The 22,991-nt window shown below is 36.9% G+C and overlaps 1 protein-coding gene across 2 annotated transcripts in view; it reads right to left on the bottom strand.

Annotated features, from left to right (window-relative positions):
- Positions 1-22,991, bottom strand: part of Eps15 (epidermal growth factor receptor pathway substrate 15) — a 119,551-nt gene that overhangs the window by 50,846 nt on the left and 45,714 nt on the right. For both annotated transcript variants that reach the window (XM_048351290.1, XM_048351291.1), the window contains exons 7-12: positions 21,628-21,753; positions 17,730-17,789; positions 13,460-13,549; positions 11,743-11,888; positions 7,629-7,785; positions 3,090-3,175 (exon numbers count right to left, since the gene is read on the bottom strand). In XM_048351290.1, coding sequence (XP_048207247.1) covers positions 3,090-3,175; positions 7,629-7,785; positions 11,743-11,888; positions 13,460-13,549; positions 17,730-17,789; positions 21,628-21,753 — 665 coding nt within the window. The remainder of the gene's footprint in view (positions 1-3,089; positions 3,176-7,628; positions 7,786-11,742; positions 11,889-13,459; positions 13,550-17,729; positions 17,790-21,627; positions 21,754-22,991) is intronic.

A 22,991-nucleotide genomic window follows, 5' to 3' on the forward strand; every position in this document is an offset into this window, starting at 1 on the left:
CATGAGATTCTTATCTCCAACAAACCAGCAAAAATCCAGCTTATTATAGCTCAAATGGTAGAGCACCAGCCACGAGTGAAAAAGCATGAGGCCTGGACTGATATGGCTTAGTGGTGGAATGCTTGCCTTGCATGCATGAAGCCCTAGGTTCAATTCCTTAGCACCACATAAACAGAAAAAAAATCAAAACAAACAGAAGTGGCACTGGGGCTTAAGTGGCAGAGTGCTAGCTTGAGCAAAAAGAAGCCAGGGACAGTGCTTATGCCCTGAGTTCAAGCCCTAGGACTGGCAAAAAAAAAAGCATGAGGCGTGGAGTTCAAACCCCAGTGCTTGGCATGCACTCAAACCAAAAGAAACAATCAAGATGGAGGGTGAAATCTTATGTCAGATAAACAATTCAGTTCAAATTCTTTTTCCTGTTCTATAGTTATACCATATTCTGATATATTAGCAAACATTTTAAAGACTGAATAGGAACTTGTACAGAAAAAATGTCATTTATAATAATAAAAGCCAAGGTTTATAAATATCTTGAAGACCTATTGACCTAACAGAGCCACTTCAAAAAGTTAAAAAGTTAACTAGAACAAGTAGGTGAATCTCATTATGACATTTCTGTAGTTGAAAGAAAATATAGGCTTGCCTATCTCATGGATTTCACCTAAAAAGTCTAGAGAGGCTTTACACAAATATCAAATCATGTATACATGTCACACACTGATAAAATGTTATGATCACTACCAAATCAATAGTTTTGAAATCCAGTATGTTTATTTTATTGTCATTGCCTTTATAAGACAGCTGACAGTTATTGAAAGCTTATTTGACCGAAATGCAATATATATTAAAAATGGTGGCACATGCAAGGACTACAATCCTCTAGGTCCTACTAAAATTTACTATAAAAAACACTTATACAGGGCTGGGAATATGGCCTAGTGGCAAGAGAGCCTGCCTCGTATACATGAAGCCCTGGGTTCAATTCCCCAGTACCACATATATGGAAAACGGCCAGAAGTGGCGCTGTGGCTCAAGTGGCAGAGTGCTAGCCTTGAGCAAAAGGAAGCCAGGGACAGTGCTCAGGCCCTGAGTCCAAGGCCTAGGAATGGCAAACAAAACAAAACAAAAAAAACACTTATACATTAGATAACTATGATAGAAATCAATGTAACAAAACAACAAAAAGCCTATTTTTCAAAAGCAAGCAAAAATTTGGTCAAATTTAATATAAGGCAGACATGCTCAATATTAAGCAATCAATCTAAAAAAAAATTCCCAAACTAAATTTACAGACTGTCAAGTCATATTTTTCAAAGACAAAGATGATAAAAGCACAGTTACTGAAATTATAGTAGACATTATAAATCATCTTTCAGACAACTGCTTCCAATTCTCATTTGGGAAAAGCCCACCTCTACATGGTTTTGGTGGCAAATTACACTCCAACATACTTCCAGACAGTGTTCACAAAAAATCAGTGATCTATGTTTTGACTGGCTGACTAGCTCAGAGATGGACATAGTTCTTAGCCAGTAAACTCAGACCTGGTCTTTGGACTTTTTCAGGAACTGCCAATAAGGAAATCATCCCTAAGGAAGCTACGGGGCTGGGGATATGGCCTAGTGGCAAGAGCGCTTGCCTAAGGAAGCTACATGTACTATAGCTTTCTTGCTATATCCAAGTATATCCAAGGACAGAATCAATCCAGTAGAAATGGAAACAAAAAATGATGAGAGCCAGAAAATGATTTTATCATTTGAGTCTTAATGTCAAGCTAGGCTCAAAGTGATCTCCACCTGTAAAAGGTTTTAGTATTACATGTCAATAAATTCATACTCAATGAAGTTAGCTGGGAGTGTGTTTTCTCTTACAAATGAAAAAAAAAAATTCTCACAACTAAGTTCCCCTACAGCAATCTCAATATACTCATAGAGAAGATAGGACCATTGTCAAATTCTTGCCATGTTAGCCAGATAAATTGCTTATTCCCTTCAATAATAAAAACATCAATAAAATAAGGGTATCAGCCATTATTTGCTTCAAAGAGCTGTAAAGGGTTTAAAAAAAAAAAAAGGAGCTGGGCGCCAGAGGCTCATACCTATAATCCTAGTTACTCAGGAGGCTGAGATCTGAGGATCATGTTTCAAAACCAGCCCCAGAAGAAAAGTCCATGAGACTCTTATTCTCTAATAACGACTCAAAAAAGGCCAAAGTGACTCTGTGGCTCAAGTGGTAGAATGCTAGCCTTGAGCACAAAGAGGTTCAGAGACAGTGCCCAGGACTTGCCCCCCACCCCAACAAAAAAGGCTGGTCTACATACAAAGTGATATTTGACATTTAAGTCTATTGTTCTACAGGTGGAAAGTTAATCACATCTTTTTTGAAGATTCCAGGGAACAGGGTAATTTAGGAAATACCAATAATAATTACTATATTCAGATATAAATATAATTATATTTGAGTTTGTTCTACATAGTACCATATACAAGAAAGAAGATTCAACTTAGAATCAAGTAGTCCTGGGAAAAGGTATTAGGTTTATAGAACACAAGTTTGTTCAAATACAATAGTCTAAATGCCTTAACTTCTTTATCTATAAAGCAAGAAATGATTTAGTCCCAGGACTCCGGAGGCAGGGGCAGGATTAAAATAACCACAACAATAGAAACAACAATAGTCCTCATAGAATTTTGGAAGGACTAAGTAGTAGTTATGAAGGTACTTGGCATGGTATTTGTATTTCACATTCCTCTCATAAGATAAAGTAATGGTTTCCTAATCTATTCAAAATATCTAAAGAAAACTTATTTCATTCATTCTAAAACACATTTATTTCACTACCTGAAATAAAATAGTATTTTATACTTAATGGCATGGCTGTGTTTATCGAATGATTTTTCTTTTTAGAGTAGTGCATAAAAAAATAGCATATCCTGCCACCAAAGCTTGCCTTTATTTGATGGAATCAGGTATACAGATTCCAATGAAGTCGGAGTGTGGCTTTTACTCAAATATACATTAGAAACAGAAATGTGTGTGTGTGTGTGTGTGTGTGTGTGTGAATTTAGCTATAATTTTAAATTACATACCTCTGCAGGTCAACTATTTCATTGTTAAGGGTATCTAGCTCCTTAATAGCAGAAAAATCTGCAACAGGACTTGATCCTATGATGTTCTAAAAACAAAAAGTTCACAATTATATATTATTACTATGAAATTATGTAATATAAATCTAAACACTAAAATATTAAAAAGATTTACATGAACATTCAGTGTTTCATAATCACTTCATTACTAACAATTCATTTAACAAAATTATATTTGATATCATTATATATAATGTTATGCTTATAATTATGTAAGTACAAACTGAGAGTTTCCTTAAATGTTCCAAAAGCTATTATTCTATAATATAGACCCTACCTTTGTCACCTGATCCTAACCTGTCTAGAAGCTCACAGTGAAACAGATACCTAATAATTTCTCCAATGAAGAATATTTAGGGAGATGTACAGTAATTTATTTAGTACTTGTATCATCTGCAAAGAATAAATTTTTGTCAAATCTCAGAATTATGATTGATTTTACTCAATTCAATATATTTTATTAAATAATTTTAGTGTTTATTTAAAGTAAAACCAACTGTTCAGGCATGTTCCATAGTAAATATCAGTATTACCATTTATAAAACTTTTCATATATGACATATTTTATACTGTTATTTTCTTTTAATAATGAATGTGCCAAAAATCATCTTAGAATGATACTTGTAGTTACATAATTTAGGTAGCTTTAATTTAGTTTCTGCTATTTTACTAGCTGCATGATCTTCACTCATAAAATAGGCAAAAAATTTGCCCTATCACTTTATAAATTTGAACTATTATTGATATCCTGTGTAGGTAAAGTAAGAACAAAAGGATAAAATGTTCTTTCAACTACCCCCAAGCTTGAATCATATTAACAACAGAATAATCTACTTCTGAAAATGTTAAAACTGATACCCAAAAATATGAAAACTAAAATACACCAATGATCTTATTATTAGAACATAAAGTAGTGTCACTATATAGGCTGTTATGAACTTAATATATGCCACCAACTTACACAACAGGTTCACAATGTCCCATCTCTTACATCTACATCATCATTTAAAATTCACTAAGTACTGTCAAATCTATTTGTCAATGCTCCCATTTCATAGCTCAGGAAACCAATTAAATGACAGGTAAAAGTTGTAGAGTGATCAACCTCAAGTGCAATTTTGTACTATGTCTCTTGGCACGTACACACTAGGTAAATGAACCCATTGTGCTAAATAAAGTAAACTTGATAAACAGGTACATTAATAAAATTTGGCAAATAACTCCTATTCTTTGTATGCCACACTGTATTTTTAGTACTGAGTTTTCTTGTTTAGACTAGCAACACCAAAATCTACCCATGAAGAGTCAATTAATTACATTTTCAATTTTGTCATAATTACGAATTTATATCAATCTCTTAACTGCTTACTATATTCCACAGCATATGCTATATCAAAAGTTTTAAATAGATTGTTGGATGAGATATTTACTTATGAGCCAGGCTTGGCCAATTGGACAGGTAAACAAAATGAAAAAAAAATAGCACTTGAGCTCACCTTCATTACCAACAGTAACTTCTACCACTTACATGCTACTGAGGCATTTTGCTATCAAAGGTGCAAGTATACCAAGAAACACAAGACTTCCACACCTATTCTGTTACTCTAAATTTATGACTCACATTTGATGGGCTTTGCTATTAAAATATCAAATAAGACACAGTGAGACAAATTAGTTTAAACTTAAACAAGTTAGAAATGAAACCCTACATGACTAAAATTGCATGCAATCTGGAAGCATGGAAAATGCTCAGGTAATAATTAATTCAAGGGCATGGGAAGAAAAATGTAGTATTTTCCCTTCTTTCATACTGTTCTGTGCATTTTACAAAAATTCCACTTTGATGACTTTGTGGATCAAAGCCTAGAGGAGGCAAGCTAGCATGCCCACAAATGACCAGGTGACATGAGTTTAAATATTTTTCTCTCATTCACTTTGCTGCATAAAAATTCTGTATTTTCAAAATTATTTGTAAATTTTTAAAAAGGCATAAAATAAAGCTCTAACCTTGAGAGAGAGAGTAGCGTTAAGAAACTGACAGTACAAGAAAGACGAAAAGCAGAGTGCTGCAGAATGGAAAAAATAGTCCAAACTAGAAAAAACACAGAAAGAAAAGCAACATTCAAAAAAGGATTAATCAAAGCTGCCAAAAAAGTAGTATTTTTTTGAAAATCAGATTATGAAGGCAAAAGAGATTATTTGAAAGACAAATGTAAATTTTAATTTTCAAAGTTAAAATTTTTTGGTTAATAGATAAGACAACAATTATAAAGTCCCATTTTAATGAATAATACTGCTACCTAACAAAGGATCTATGATCTAGTGAATGGACTTCAGACATATCTACTAAATTTAAAACTAGTATACCGTACATTAACGTCAATAAACAAACATAATTTGCTTCAGAAGTTTTCCCTATTTGTAATTTGTGTGGAAAGCAAATGGTGGGAGTCCCAGCAATTTATAAAATGAGGAAGGAAAGAAAAAATCTGCACAGATGAAAGAATAAAACAACATATATAACCAAGAATATTATATAACAAAGGGCATAAATACAAATTCAGTCACCTTTATCTTTTTTTATTTTTATTTTTTTTTGCTGGTCCTGGGGCTTGAACTCAGAGACTGGGCACTGACTGTCTCTGGGCCTCTTTGTGCTGAAGGCTAGCATTCTACCACTTGAACCATAGCACCACTTCTGGTCTTTTCTAAGTAGTTTATTGAAGATAAGCGTCTCATGGACTTTTCCTACCACGGCTGGCTTTGTACCTTGATCCTCAGATCTCAGTCTTCTCAGTAGCTAGGATTACAGGTATGAGTCACCATAAATTCCACCCAAAGTAGAATATATTTATTTATTTAATGACAGTCCTGGGGCTTGAACTCGGGGCCTGAGCACTATCCCTGAGCTTTTTTTTTTTCCTCAAGGCTAGCATGCTACCACTTGAGCCACAGCACCACTTCCTATGTGTGTGTGTGTGTGTGTGTGTTACTGATGAATCAAACCCAGGGCTTCATGCATGCTAGGCAAGCACTCTGCTACTAAACTACATTCTAAGCCCCTAAAGTAGATTTTTTTTTTTTTTTTTTTTTTTTTTTGGCCAGTCCTGGGCCTTGGACTCAGGGCCTGAGCACTGTCCCTGGCTTCTTCCCGCTCAAGGCTAGCACTCTGCCACTTGAGCCACAGCGCCGCTTCTGGCCGTTTTCTGTATATGTGGTGCTGGGGAATCGAACCTAGGGCCTCGTGTATCCGAGGCAGGCACTCTTGCCACTAGGCTATATCCCCAGCCCCCAGATTTTTTTAACCTATGTTACAAAATTAGTGCAAAAACCAAAACATTGGTATTTGAAAGAAAGGTCTCCTCATATACAGTACACATTTGACAACTCCTATCAGCTACAACCTTAAAGAATCATCATAGCAACAGTTACTTGATAGGTCTTAAGAGATTTACAGTTATAAAGCTCTGGGATTTTTGTTTTGTTAAGTTACTCAGGCTGACCTTGAATTCCTATGCTCAAATGATTCTCTCATCTTAGTCTCCCCAGTAAGTAGGACTATAAATGAGCATCACAACATGTGGTTCAAGTATTTAGTTTTGAAGGTAAATACTTGGTACACAAATCCTTTAAAGGTTGATTAAAGAAGATTTCTAGATAGAGAAATCAAGGCATAATAAAAGTTGAAAGAATTTTTTTTTTTTTTTTTTTTGCCAGTTCTGGAGCTTGGACTCAGGGCCTGAGCACTGTCCCTGGCTTCTTTTTGCTTGAGGCGAGCACTCTGCCACTTGAGCCACAGTGCCACTTCTGGCCATTTTCTGTATATGTGGTGCTGGGGAATTGAACCCAGGGCCTCATGTATATGAGGCAGGCACTCTTGCCATTAGGCCATATCCCCAGCCCTAGTTGAAAGAATTTTAACTGCTGGTCAGAAACCCAAAGTAACTAAAATTGGCTTTTAGTTGTTCAGATATGAATTCAACTATATATTTAGGAACAAAGGATAATCTCTTGCAAAAATCACATGCAGTTATACCCTTGACATATAATTGAAGGCTTTTTTGATGTAAGATGAACAAATAACTATCTCCTAGATTTTCTTTTCAAATTTATATTGTTTACTGTAACAGTGAGTCATGAAGTGAAATATAACAATTAATTCTTACAGTTTTCATTTACTTTTTACTCAATTCATAAAGATTACTTCACAAATCCATGAAGAGAAAAATAAGACCATATTTCAAGTTTAAGATCAGAACACATAGCTGTCAAATGTGTAATAGTTAAGATAAACAAACTATAGACCAAGGATGTTATTTATACAAAGAGCATATTTATAGATACATTATAACTAAGCCACCAATCGTGTACTGGTCTACACTTAGCCAGATACATTTTCTCCATTACACCATCTAAACTGACAGTGATTTGACATAGCATGTTTCTATTAGTACTTTCAGGTTCTCTTTTAAGATGTCATACCTTTTGTAAACTGGTCCTGTCTGATGGTGGAATCATCTCTGGAGTAAGTATGTGAGGAGGATCAATGCTCTTTATTAGCTTTTGATTGATTAAGTGGAAAGCCAAGGCAAACTGATCCTTTGAAAGCTTCCCACAGCCCTTTGTGTCACACAATGCCCTGCACAAATAAACAAAACAAATGGCATATAAATACCATTAATATCATCCTAAAAATTAAGGAGAAAAATTAATATAACTAGGTACAATTTTAAAAATAATCAGTTAAATCTAAAAATTAAAAAACTATTTTTAAAAAGAGACAATCACACCAATTAGCAGGTTGCATAAAACTAACTGCTAAACAGGGTGATCAAATAAGATGATAAAAAGAGAATGAATATTCATTCCAATACTTGGCAGAGGTCTATAATTAGGTCTACTCCATGCTTTATCAATTTTCAGGACCACTACAAAATAAAAATTGTGATGAGCCAAAAAAAATCACAACATATCCTACTCCCAAATTTTCTTTGTATGACAGTATTAGGGTTTGAAATCACCCTTGCTAAGCTGACAATCCACCACTTTCTTGGTTAAGTTAATGGTTAGGGTGTTGAATTTTTGTTTTTTTAGGCTATTGCAAATAAACTGTTTTCTTGCTTTCTTTCTTAGCTTGTTCACTATTGGTATATTAAGAAGTTACTAATTTTTGAGTACTGAATTTCTAACCTGCTACATTCCCAAAGGTATTAGCAACTATAAGAGTTTTTGGTAGAGCCTATAGAATCTATTAAGTACAGGACCATATCATCTGCAAAGAGACATAATTTGACTTCTTCCTTAGCTGTTGACTTATGTAGTAATGAGAATTGGGATACTGAAGTCTCCCACTATTATTAGGATGGGGTCTATCAGGGCTTATAAGCCCAGAATTGCTTATTTGTTTGTTTTCTTGCCAGTCCTGGGGCTTGAACTCAGGGCTTGAGCACTGTCCCTGGCTTCTTTTTGCTCAAGGCTAGCGCTCCGCCTCTTGAGCCACAGCGCCACTTCTGGCCGTTTTCTGTATATGTGGTGCTGGGGAATCGAACCCAGGGCCTCATGTATACGAGGCAAGCTCTCTCACCACTAGGCCATATCCCCAGCCCTCTTTCTTTATTTTGTATACCTAGAGTTTGAACTACAATATGCCCAGGGGTGTTTCTTCTCTGATTTTGCTTGTTTGCTGTTCTGGAAGCCTCTACCACATGGTAGACCCTCTTTCTCAAACAAGGGGAAGTTTTTTTGTCTATTTTACTGAGGTTTCCAGTACCTTTACTTTATATTTCTTCTCCTTTGTCTATGCCCAGAATTCAAAGGCTTTTTTGATGGAATCTGAACATCTTGTAAGTCCCCTTGGTAACTTCTAAAGTGTTTCTAGTCAATGTCTGCGACTGTTTGATTTAATGCCTCAGCTTTATCCTCAACCCCAGATACCTTTGTCTCAACTTCTTCTGTTCCATTAGCTAGGCTTTTGATTGAGTTTTTAATTCAAGCTATTGAGCACTTCATTTTCAGAATTTCAATTTTTTTCAAGATTTCTACCTTTACTGATCTTCCTCTTTCATATCTGCATTGCCTTCTTTATTTCATTGGCCATTTTTCCATCATTTTATCCAGCTCATTGTTTAAGCTTTGACTTAATTATCACTTAAGTCTTTTTTGTGGAGTTGTTAGCTTTTGAGGGATACATGCCTTGTTTATTCATAAACATAGTGATTTTTCATTGGGATCTGTGAATCTGGAGGCAAAGATCTAGTGGAGCTTTCACTCTTCTGTGTCCTTTTAATTGGTTATTTCTTATAGATTACACAAGACTGGGTAATGGCTATGTTAAGGTGTATGCGCCTGTTACTATACTGGAGGGGCAGTCTTCACTGACAAATAGTCAATTCTGATGCCTCTTGCTTCCCAATTTTTTAACATTAAAAGATGTTAAAACAGATGAACCCCAAGTCTCAACAAATCTAGTTCATTTGGTGGCGCCATAAAAATTATAGAACAAGGGCTGGGAATATGGCCTAGTGGCAAGAGTGCTTGCCTCCTATACATGAAGCTCAGGGTTCGATTCCCCAGCACCACATATATGGAAAACGGCCAGAAGGGGCGCTGTGGCTCAGGTGGCAGAGTGCTAGCCTTGAGCGGGAAGAAGCCAGGGACAGTGCTCAGGCCCTGAGTCCAAGGCCCAGGACTGGCCAAAAAAAAAAAAAAAAAATTATAGAACAATTTAAAATGTCCATGTTAGTTTATCCCTGCAAAACTCTTAGAGTAGCAGGATACAAAGATCGCCAACCCAAAGTAGAAAGAACAGTTATAAATGCAAATCACATAGAAGGAGAGGCAACAATCTGGAAAGTTTTACAAAATTGCTTGAAGAGAAAGGGCAAATCCTTCCTCTCCTCTTCTCTCCTTCCTTCCTTCCTTCTTTCCTTCCTTCCTTCCCTTCCTTTCCTCCCCTACTCCCTCCCTTTCTCTTTTTGAAGCTCAGCTTTCTGTAGTCCTATGTTTAATTCTTTGAAAGTCACTGTGACCTGTCAGAAAGACGTCAGGCAAAGGTATCAAGTAAATCTTGAATTTCAGCTTTCCTTATTTCTTATTGTGACCTGAGCCAAATGTCAACATTTCAAGCCTGAATTTCCTATCTATAAAGTAGAGATAATATCTATCTTGTAGGGTTAGTGTAAGAATTAAAGACAAGGTACTTTTATAAAAGTCTGGGTATAATGTCAAGCCCATCTGTGACAGCTAGGCCCTCAATAGTAACAAATGTGCATGTATAGTCTTTATCTTTCCTAGGTTTCTCTCTGCAAACACATAGTTAACTTCTGATGTTTGCTGCCTTTGAAAACCTGAAGATAACCTTGGTATAGTAGACTGGTAGTAGGCAAACTACAAAGGATTTTACATACATCATCACATTTAGTGTGAAATTCATTAGTGTTAGTAAGGTTTTATTTCCCTTTTTATGGTTGTTGTTCTTGTTGCAAAACTGGGATTTGAACTCAGGCGCTCTACCACTTGAACTATACTTCCAGCTTTATTTGCATTCATTCATTCCTTCATTCATTTATTTTGAGAAGGAGCTTACCTCTTACTTGGGTAGGTCTAGAACTTGATCTTTCTATTTATGCTTCCTGAGTAGATTCGATGAGAAGTGTGTACCACAAGATCCAGTTTTTATTGCCTGAGATGGAGTCTTGCTAACTTTTGCCTCCTAAGTAGCTAGGACTATAGGTGTAAGCCACCATACCCAGTTGGTTCCTCTTTTTAAGGAGCAAGTATGTTATATAAAGGTATGGATATATTCATAAACCCTGAAGAATTATGTCTTAAAGATGCTGTTTCTTATTTGGGTTTCAGATATTTGATCTTTCTATAAAATGTTAGACTGATATAAATTGATACTTTATATAATATTTTAGTAAAGAATATCACTGTCTATATTCTAAAGCTTTTGTCTATCATCCTGAAAAACCCTTTAAAAAATTCTTTTAAATTTTGATGCTGTCCTGTGGCTTGAATACAGGACTTTAAGCTCTTGCTTAGCTGTTTTTGCTTAAGGCTGAGGCTTTATCACTTGAATCACATCTCTACTTCCAGATTTTTTTTATGGTTAATTGGAGATAAGAGTCTCATGGAGGGGGATGGGAATATGGCCTAGTGGCAAAGAATACTTGCCTCATATACATGAAGCCCTGGGTTCAATTCCCCAGCACCACACATACAGAAAACAGCCAGAAGTGGCGCTGTGGCTCAAGTGGCAGAGTGCTAGCTAGCCTTGAGCAAAAAGAAACCAGGGACAGTGCTCAAGCCCTGAGTCCAAGGCCCAGGACTGGCAAAAAAAAAAAAAAAAAACAAGTCTCATGGATTTGTCTGTCTGGCCTGGCTTTGAACTTCAATCCTCAGATCTCAGCCTCCTGAATAGCTAGGATTAAAGGCATGACCCATTAACACCTGGCTAGTGCTTCAGATTTAAATATGCTCTATAAAGAACTTTGAGATATAAACCTGCTCACAAAAAAGACTTCAAAATAAGAATGCATGAAACTATAGTTGATAGAAAATTACGTTTTTAGAAATCAATTTCAGTCAGTCTTACCATATGTGGGCTAGTAAAGTAGAAGATAAACCTGTTTTCAGGAATATTTCACGGACCTCCATTCCAGACACAAATCCATCCATATCTTTATCAGTTTTCAGAAAGATTTCATCATATTTAGCTTTTTCTGCAGAGGATACAACCCACTAGAGAGGGGGAAAAACAGTATTTCTGCTTAATGAAATAAACTTTGAAGTACACTTGTTCAAACTAGAGCAGTAGCTGTCTCAAATTCTGAACAGGTATTTTCTATTAAATATTATAGTCATGTATCATCTCCACTGTATTGAAACAAAAATATTAGAGTAAAGAGAAAATTATAGTTCAGTTGGGAGTATATTTAGATGCAAATTTTACTTTTTGTTTCCTTTCAAGTTTGAAGAAACTCCTGACCCGTTATGATTACCACATTAGTACAAGTACCTGGAAAAGTCTGTATGAAGAAATATTTAAATAGGGGGCTAGGGATATGGCCTAGTGGCAAGAGCGCTTGCCTCGTATACTTGAAGCCCTGGGTTCAATTCCCCAGCACCACATATATAGAAAACGGCCAGAAGGGGTGCTGTGACTCAAGTGGCAGGGTGCTAGCCTTGAGCAAAAGGAAGCCAGGGACAGTGCTCAGGCCCTGAGTCCAAGGCCCAGGACTGGCAAAAAAAAAAAAAAGAAAAGAAATATTTAAATAGTTCTTTGTTTTCATTTTCTGTAGTTCTGTCCAGAATTCTTTTATATATATTTTTATTTATATATTTATTATATTTATTACCCCCCCCCCCCGCCCCTTCCCAGAGCTGAGGACCAAACTCAGGGCCTTGTGCTTGCCAGGCAGGCGCTCTTCCACTGAGCTAAATCCCCAACCCCTGCCCAGAATTCTTAACTGTAGCCAAATTGGCCAATTTGCTCATGCTAACATTATTTTGCTTTACTCAATATGATAAGAAGCAAGTCAAAGAAAGAAAAAGACCATGCACCACTCTGAATGGATAATCTGACCCCAAAGAGTCAAGAGGTAACTGGAGATTAAACAAAAACATTTATTAATTATGTCAGAGTAATCATGCACTGTTAGCATGTAGTATCTTCTACCTCCAGTTTTTTGCTTTTTTTGTTTTGTTTTGTTTTGTTTTGCTGGTCTTGAGGCTTGAACTCTGGGCCTGGGTACTATCCCTGAGCTCCTTTTGCTCAAGGCTTGGCACTTTAGTTACTTGAACCACAGTGCCACTTCCGACTTTTTCTGTTACTTCATTGGAGATGAAAGTCTCATAGACTTTCCTGCCCGGCTGGCTCAAACCTTGAACCTGGATCCTCAGATTTCAGCCTCCTGAGTAGCTAGGATTACAGGCGTGAACCACCAGCACTGGCTCACTTGAGTCACATCTCTAGTTTTAATGGCAGATAGATAAAAGGATAATCAATAAGGTATCTGTTTGATGTAAAGACATACAGAGGAATATCTGTTTCTTCTGGACCATCACATTATGCAGGATCAACCAGAGGGAGCTCCAAATCTTTCATCCCTTTGATTGTTCCTTCTAGTTTTATCAAATAATCAACTGTTAAATGTCATGCACTTTGTTACAAAAAATAACCTTTCATACTGGTAAATCTATACCTGTCTTAATGATGCTTTGGTAGTTGAAATGCCTACAGGTGGCAAGTAGTAAGATTCCTTGACTGATGCTGAAGAGGAAACCAAATGCATAGAGCCCAATATACTGACCGTTTTTCTCTTAGAAGGTGGCACCAGGGCTGCAGGCAAGGACATTGGCACAGGTTCTTTGTCCAGTGCGCAGTATACCAAAAACATGGCCTTCAAAATAGATGAATAAGAATCATATATATTAAAATTATTTAACAACATTCATTAATCTTCAATAGCAAATCATCTTGAAGGTGTCTTAAATCTTTTTTTGAAAGCTTAGGCATGGTGGTACAAGTTTATAATTGCAGCTACTTATGAAGCAGAAATATGAGTATTACAAGTTTGTGGCCAGACTGGACAGTCAGAAAGAGTTTGTCTCAAAACACAAAACATAAGTCACAAGGGCTGAAGGCTCAAGTGATAGAATGCTTGCCTGACATGCCTGAAGTTCAATCCCCTGTGCTACCAAAAGAAAAAAAAGGAAGCAGATAAAGAGGGAGAGGAAGAAAAATGACCAGAAGAGAGGATGGTGGAAGAGGGGAGAGGAAGGGGGACGTTGGAAGGAAAAGAGGAAGAAACAAAAAGGAAAAATAGTAAGAACTCAAAAGCTAAGTGATTTCTAGGAAGATATCCTGAGTAGAAAAAAATATATATATATACTCTTAAACTAAAGTTTTTACAATGATAAATGACAATTTGTGGGGAAAATATTAGTACAACAGAAAAATAGACAAAAAGTATGAACAGACATTTTACAGAAAAGTAAATATTACAAACATTCTTTAACAAAAAAAGTATGCTCAATTTCACTCAAAGAGTACGAGGGGCTGGGCACTGGTGGCATTTTGTCTTTAAGGCACATAGGAGTAGTTCTTTGGTTACTACACTATAAAGGTGAAGGGTGGTACTATCTTTTGTATACCTCACTTGCCTTAAATGCACTGCTCTAGTTTTCACAATTATTTCATTAAAAAGAAACATAAACAGGGTGACGGTAGCTCATGCCCACAATCTTAGCTACTCAGGAGGCTAAGATCTGAGGACTGCAGTTTGAAGCAAGCTCAGGCAGGATAGTCTTAAGATTCTGATCTCCAATTAACCACCAAAAAAGCTGGAAGTGGAGTTGTGGCTCAATCTAAAAACTAGCTTTGAGGATTAAAGCTCAGGGACAATGTCTAGGCCCTGAGTTCAAGCCCCAGGATCAGAACAATTAAAAACAAAAAAAGGACTATTTCACAGAATAGGACTATATTCATGTGGAACTTACTCTATAAAGTGAACAATAATTAGAATTTAGACATTTTTCCATTCAATGCCAATAGCATAATTTAATACATATTTTGAGTCTTTAATGCTAATACCAGAAAAATTCAGCACTTTTACAAAATTACCCCCAATATATCATGAGAAACTTCTTATATTAAATGAGTCAGAAGTAAATATTATGAAAATATAATTCTGATATCTATATGCTCTCATCAAATTATTCATCAATGAGCATAGAATACTGATATACATATTTTTGTAATGTTCAATAGATATATATTTTTGTTGGGGGGGTGCCAGTCCTGGGGCTTGAATTCAGAATCTGAGTGCTGTCCCTGAACTTTTGCTCAAGACTAGTGCTCTACCACTTAAGCCATAGCACCACTTCTGAGGTTTTCTGAGTAATTTATCAGAGATGAGAGTCTCATAGACTTTCCTACCCCGGGTGGCTTTGAACAGCCTCCTGAGCAGCTAGGATTAAAGGGGTGAGCCACCAGTGCCCAGTGGGAATTGACATAATTTTTCAAGTTTGTATTATTTTTTGTGTGTACATCATATGTAAGAAAGATTCTCAAAAGGATAGAATATCCATGCCATGACAAGGTCTGTTACAAATGTACTTAAAAAAAAATAACACTCAAAGATTTTCTGGATTCTGGATTTTTAATTAAGCCACTAGGTTTCAGATTATATGAAAGGGTATTTATACTTGAAAAGAAACAAGAGCCATTTGTTAAAAGTTCCCATGTATAACGTAAGTTATACAAGTTAACTTCACTGATTCCACCCAATTAAAAATTAAACTTATCAAAGTTTCCACTTATTGAGCAAAAAGAGACTCAGGGACAGTGCTCAGGCCCTGAGTTCAAGCCCCAGGACTGGCAAAACAAAACAAAACAAAACAAAAAGGCTAGCACTCTACCACTTGAGCCACAGAACCACTTCCGGCCTTTTCTATATATGTGGTACTGAGGAATTGAACCCAGGGCTTCATGTATACGAGACGAGCACTTTACCGCTAGGCCACATTCCCAGCCCCTAGTAAAAAAAAAATTTTTTAAGAATTTTAAATGTTTAGAACATTCAATCAAGTTTTGACAAATTACTGAATTATTTCTTTAAAAATTCTGTGCTATAATTCAACACACCAAGTTAGAATAATTAACTTCATTTTCATTTGTTTCCATTAAAAAAAAACTCTGAAAGCATGATACCAGGTCTTTAAAACAAACAGCACAAGAGTAAGAAAAGGTAATAATGCCTGAAACATTCTTTTCTTCTCCTTTTTTTATTTTTTAATTTTTATTTGTTGCCAGTCCTGGGGCCTGGACTCAGGACCTGAGCACTGTCCCTGGCTTCTATTTGCTCAATGCTAGCTACTTTACCACTTGAGCCACAGAACCCACTTCTGGCTTTTTCTTTTTATGTGGTAATGAGGGCTTTGTGCATGCTAGGCAAGCACTCTACCACTAAGCCACCTTCCCAGCCCTTTTTCTTTCTTGTTTTTTTTAAGACAGGGTTCTCACTGAGTAGACTGAATGGCCTTGAACTTGCAAACTTCCTGCTGTAGTCTCCTTAGTACTGGGATTATAGACATTTACTACCATGCCCAGACAACAGAAGGATTCTTAATGTTAATCCAGTTTTGATTAATTATGAAAATAAGATATGCTAGGGAAAGGGCCTATATAATGCTTCAGAAAGCCAAAAACTTGCTGAGTAATACACTATAGTTCAAAAGGACTGATCTTATAAATTAGTACATACCTTGACATTTCATTATTTAGGAAGACAACTGAAAATGTTCAGTTCTTAGTTATTACACTATTGGAATTTTAGTTCACTTCTTTTAAAAAGTATTTTTAAATTATATCAATTTTCAAGGAATAGATCAACTCTTAAAATTCATATTTAAAATATTAATGTTTATAACTAAATTTTATGAAACAAGTCACATGACTTAAAACTTTTGGTTGTACTGCTATGCTGTACCAATTATTATGCTGAAAAACAGTGCAAAGCTGGATACAGTGGTGCATGCCTGTAGTCCCAGCTACTTAGGAGTGAAGGCTGGATCACTTAAAGCCCAGAATTTCAAGGACAGCCTAAGTAACACGGCAAGAACCCATCTAAAAATAATGTAATGTAATAAAGATTTTTTTTTAACTTTCTCGGAAGTAAAGAAATAGGAATTGGGGCTGGGAATGTGGCTTAGCAGTATAATGCTTGTCTAGCATGCACGAAGCCCTGGGTTCGATTCTTCAGCATCACATAAACAGAAAAAGCCGGAAGTGGTGCTGGGTTGAAGAGGCAGAGTGCTAGCCTTGGGCAAAAAGAAGCCAAGGACAGTGCTCAGGCCCTGAGTTCAAGCCCCAGGACTGGCGGAAAAACAAAATAAGTACCATCCTTCCTCTTTAAAAATAAAGACATCAAAACATACACCTTCTGTTATTCATGTACTTAAAAGTATTTATTTTAAAATTCCAGGTAGAGTACTTGCCTCATATACATGAAGCCCTGGGTTCAATTCCTCAGCACCACATATATAGAAAACGGCAAGAAGTGGTGCGGTGGTTAAAGTGGTAGAGTGGCTAGTCTTGACAAAAAAGAAGCCAGGGACAGTGCTGAGTGGCCCTGAGTTCAAGCCCCAGGACTGGCAAAAAAAAAAAAAAAAAATTCCAGGTAGAAATGTTTATACCAGACCTCTGATGGACATAACAGTTTTCTTCTGAGGATGAATTAAGAGGGAAAATTTTCAGGGGAATGATGGTACACACCTTATAATTTTAACATTTGGGGGCTGGGGGGATGAGGCAGGAGGATCACAAGTTCAAGGGAAGCCTGAGTTGCATGGCAAGTTCCAGGCCACACTTAGAAAGATCATATACTCTAGTTCAAATAGAGACAGAGAGAGCAGGAGAGGGAGAGGGAGAGAGAGAGAGAGAGAGAGAGAGAGAGAGAGAGAGAGAGAGAGAGAGAGAGAGAGAGAGAGAGAGAGAGAGAGAGAGAGAGCATGCGTGCATGTATTTCACATAATAGAACCATTAATATGTTTCAAACCTTAAGAAATCAGGTTACTTACAACTGCAAATTCATCTCTGTCAAGTTTTCCATCATGGTCAATATCACTTAACTCCCAAACCTTAAAAAAGAGAAATGAGAAAAATGAGTGTGTGTGTGTGTTTTATTTGGAGACAAGGAGAGAGAGAGAGTAAATGAGATAAAAGAATAGAAATAAATAAGCTCCTGGTCATTAAGTGCCTTGAAAGGAAGTTGGACTTCATCTTAAATGCATTGCAAAGCTACTGAAAGATTCATTTTAAGTAATAAAGTGACAAGATTATTTATAGCTTAAGAATCTGTAAGTAATCCAGGTCAATTTCTCACTCACAGAAAGGACTGACTGTGGGGACACACTGAATTTGCATGTCTGTCTTCCTAATCTGTGAATGAATAAATTTCTGTCATTTCAAGTCAAAAAAAAAAAAAGAATCTCAGATTTATCATACAATAGAGAGGTAGTGGAAACAATACAAGACAATGGCTTTTTAAATCAGTATTTATTGAGCAAACAATGTATATTACACTGATCCAACAACAGTAGTAGTACTAATACTTGGAGTAATGTGGTGGTGGGTCATCATCATTATCATCATTACTATAGTAGTTAGCAATTAAAGGATATGTACAAACACCATAGTAAGTATATTACATAGGCACATCTAACACTAACAACCCTATAAACTAGAAATTTATGTTCTTTTTAAAGAAAAAAGCTAACATGGTTTTAAAATGACTTGCCCAAGATCACAAGTAAGAAGTAGTATAACCAATATTTGATCTATACATTTGATCAATACATAATCTACTTAGGTAGAATTTTCAAGAAAAAGATCTAAAAATTCAAGGAAGTTGAGAGTAGAATTTATGAATTCATCAGGCAGATTTTGGAAAAACAATGTGGAAGACAGGGCCTAAAATGAGGATGTGAAATGACAGGTCCAAAAAACCCACATTAGGTTAGGAGAAAAACAATTGTAAAAGAGCTGGGCCCTCGTGGCTCATGCCTGTAATACTAGCTACTCAGGAGGCTGAGATCTGAAATCCTGGTTCAAGGCCAGCCTTGGTAAGAAAGCCCATGAGATCCATATCTCCAAAAAACCAGAAGTGGCACTGTGGCTCAAAGTGGTAGAGCACTAGCCTTGTGCAAAAAAGCTGAGGGACAGTGCCCAGGGCCTGATTTCAAGCTCTAAGACTGAAAGAAAAAAAAAATTTACACCTGGAAAATATAGGGGGATAGTGTTTTAGTTTTATAAATTGAAAGAAGTCATAAAGATGAATGGTAGTGATGGTTGCACAACATTATGAATAGCAGTACTAAAACATACATTTAAAATTGATTAATGTGGCAAATTTCATGGTAGGTATACTGAGCCACAATAAAAAAAATGGAAAAAAAAGAGATAAAGTAAAGGAATTTGAGGTTTAACAGTCTTAATAAAATTAAGAAGTTAAAAATCTTGCAAACAGGGCTAGGAGTATGGCCTAGTGGCAAGAGTGCTTGCCTCCTACACATGAAGCTCTCAGTTTGATTCCCCAGCACCACATATATGGAAAACGGCCAGAGGGGGCGCTGTGGCTCAAGTGGCAGAGTGCTAGCCTTGAGCAAGAAGAGGCCAGGGACAGTGCTCAGGCCCTTAGTCCAAGGCCCAGGACTGGCCAAAAAAAAAGGGCTTGCAAACATGTAGGAAAAGGTTCTAGAAAGCAAGGAAGATCAAATCAGAATAGGATTTACAATTTTAGAGACGAACTATTCTTTACAACACTGAGGTAAAATGGCAGACATAAAATATTGATAAGTCTAAACAATGTCAAACAATTGATAAGTCGCAATGTGCAGCACACAGAAAAAAAATGGGTCTTACCCAAGGAGCTTATATATATAACTAATTTTGGCTACTCATGTTTTATAGAGAATAACCAAATTGATAATATTGTTAATATATTAAGAACACAGAAGGTGGGTGCTGATGGCTTACACCTGTAATCCTGGCTACTCAGGAGTCTGAGATCTGAGGATCATGGTTCAAAGCCAGTCCTGGCAGGAAAGTCCATGAAACTCTTAACTCCAATTAACCACCCCAAAACTGGAAGTAGAGCTGTGGCTCAAAGTGGCAGAGCACCAGTCTTAAGCAAAAGAGCTCAGGGACAGTGCCCAGGCTCTGAGGTTCAAGCCCCATAACAAGCAACGACAATAAAAAAGAACACAGAAAATTCTATACTAAGACAACTTTAAAACAAGATTATATGGGCCTGACCCCTGAGAATCAGAATTCTGGCCCTGGAGCTTCACAAGGGCAAGGATTTGAATGTGTTCAGTGAAAGAAATGGCCTTGCTGGGAAGGCAGCTCATCTAAGGGAGAATGAGGTGACCTGGGAAGGAAAAGCTCGATGTTTCCATCAGGGGACCAAAGGGAATGGGGACATGGTGGGCCATTGGGATTCTATAATGAAAAACATACAAGTGTGGTGGCATGTTAGTTCTGTTTATTGAATCTTGAAGACCAGATGCCAGCTAAACTAATTATCTGTAAGTGCCCTGGCCATTTGCGTGTCATACATGCAACAACCCTTAACACAGTAGTGCTGAAATGCAACCCTGCTTTGTTTTCTCCTCTCCTTCACTTACAATTTGGGTGATACTAGAAACTCAAATGATGCTCCCAAAGAAATGATTTGGTATGGAGTTGAGAGCGTTGTTATCACTTTAAATCAATGGGACATGAGGTATAAGGATAGTCAAGGATAAAGGGGCAGGCTGGTTTTTTTAAAAAAATATTACAAAGACTTCAGTGTGTTTGTTGGTGGGGAGGGTGAAGGGTAGATTGACATTAGCTACATCTGTAAGATTACAGAGCAATAATCTGTTAGGTAGATATGAAGAAAATGGGCTGTTAGCTTTAAAAACCAAATCACCATTATCTGCAAGGATGACCTCAGAAATCTGCTGTTAAGGAAGATGAAACACTTTGGACTGAAATTCTTTTCCTCTCAACAGAAAAGAAATCTGTTTCCAAATGCTGAGAAATTAAGATGGACCCAAAATCAAAGAGTAGAAGGCAACCCAATGGACTTAAGAGTGTTTAAAAAAGACATTTCCACTGATTTCTACCCACCCTCTTCCCCTTCGCTTCCAAAAGCAAACCCATTTGGAAAAGCAAATTGGAAAAAAAGGAAAGAAGGAACAAAAAGCACTGGCAGGTTTTACATATTGCTTCTGGATACATATTGCAACTTCTAGAAAGTTCTGCTTTGCAAAATCTTCAACACGAGCTCAGTTTTACATACATATGGCCCCTGAGCCAGCTGTTGGATAAGCCTGAAACTTACTGGAAGTTTCATCATCTGCCATTACTCAGATTGGAATGGTGTTTCACAGATTCATATGAAAAGCTTTCCCTTTGCCTTTTTCTTCTACATCTACTATATCAAGAATTTTAAAAAAGGGGGCTGGGAATATGGCCTAGTGGCAAGAGTGCTTGCCTCGTATACATGAGGCCCTGGGTTCGATTCATCAGCACCACATATACAGAAAATGGCCAGAAGTGGCGCTGTGGCTCAAGTGGCAGAGTGCTAGCCTTGAGCAAAAAAGAAGCCAGGGACAGTGCTCAGGCCCTGAGTTCACGGCCTACGACTGGCCAAAAAAAAAAAGAATTAAAAAAAAAAATGAAGTGAAGTATCCATCACCACCCAAGCTTCCCTCCCAGCTTAGCATAAAGTGGAGTCATTGCAATCCACCATGGATCAGAGTAAAGATGAGGATGATCTGTCTAGTGTTTGTAATATCTGAGACATTAAAAGTTACCTGTTTTCAAAAAAAAAAAAAACAAGATTATACAGCTAACAATGGTTTTGTAAAATTTATAATGATTAATAAAATTAAAATATATATAAATAACATTTAAAATTTACTATCTTACTCTCCCAAGGATTTCCACAGGTAACTTAGAGTTGAGCAATACAGGTTTCACTTTATCACCAGACAAAAATCCATCCACTGGGCTTAAACTGTCAAATATTGCATCATATTTGGCTTTATCTTCAGCCTGTAAGATGAAAAAGAAGACAAGTTAAATAATAGTGAAAACGATTTAATTTCAATTATAAAAATCAAATTCTCAAAGTATACATATTGTATTTTTAAAATATTTAAGTGAAATCAGGCCCGGAGACACAAGGGATGCATATTTTGGCTGTTATGCAAGTGTATAAAAATGTATTAACTGAAATACAGTAGATTCAAGGGAGACTCGGTGTAATTCCTTAGAAAGGCAAAATCAACAAAATAAACAACAGGAAATGGGTCCCTGAAAGAGGTAGGTAGACTCAAGGGAAGAGGGATATTAGAATGAAGAAAAGGCAGGAAGAATGCTAGTTAAGACTTCCTGGTAGGTGACTTCAAGCTCTACTACAAGGCCATCATAACAAAAACAGCATGGTATTGGTATAAAAACAGATCGGAAGACCAATGGATTAGAACTGAAGACCCAGAAATAAAACCGCACTCTTACAGCCAACTGATATTCGACAAAGGAGCTAAAGACATACAATGGAATAAACATAGCCTCTTCAACTACTGGTGCTGGGAGAACTGGGCAGCCATATGCAGAAAACTCAAAGTAGACCCAAAAGCCTATCACCATGCACCAAGATCAACTCAAAATGGATCAAGGACCTTAATATCAGACCTGAATCCTTGAAACTACTGAAGGACAGAGTAGGAAAGACACTAGAACTTATAGGCACAGGAAGGAACTTCCTGAATAGAGTCCCAGGGGCACAACAAATAGGGGAAAGACTCGACAAATGGGACTACTACAAATTAAAAAGTTTCTGCACAGCTAAGGACATAGCCACCAAAATAGAAAGACAACCAACAATATGGGAAAGGATATTTACCAGCACAGCAACAGACAAAGGCCTGATATCGGTCATCTACAGAGAACTCAAAAAACTAAGCCCCTCCAAGCCCAATAAACCTATTAGGAAATGGGCAAAAGAGCTAAAGAGAGACTTCACAAGAGAAGATATAAAAATGGCAAAGAAACATATGAGGAAATGCTCAACATCCCTGCTAGTAAAGGAAATGCAAATAAAAACAACCCTGAGATACCACCTCACCCAGTTAGAATGGCCTACACTCTGAACTCAGGAAACAACAAATGCTGGAGGGGCTGTGGGTAAAGAGGAACCCTTCTCCATTGTTGGTGGGAGTGCAAATTAGTACAACCACTTTGGAGAACAGTATGGAGCTTTCTCAAAAAGCTCAATATAGACCTACCCT

This window comes from Perognathus longimembris, chromosome 7 (genome assembly GCF_023159225.1).
Source record: "Perognathus longimembris pacificus isolate PPM17 chromosome 7, ASM2315922v1, whole genome shotgun sequence".
In the NCBI taxonomy this organism is placed as follows: Eukaryota; Metazoa; Chordata; class Mammalia; order Rodentia; family Heteromyidae; genus Perognathus; species Perognathus longimembris.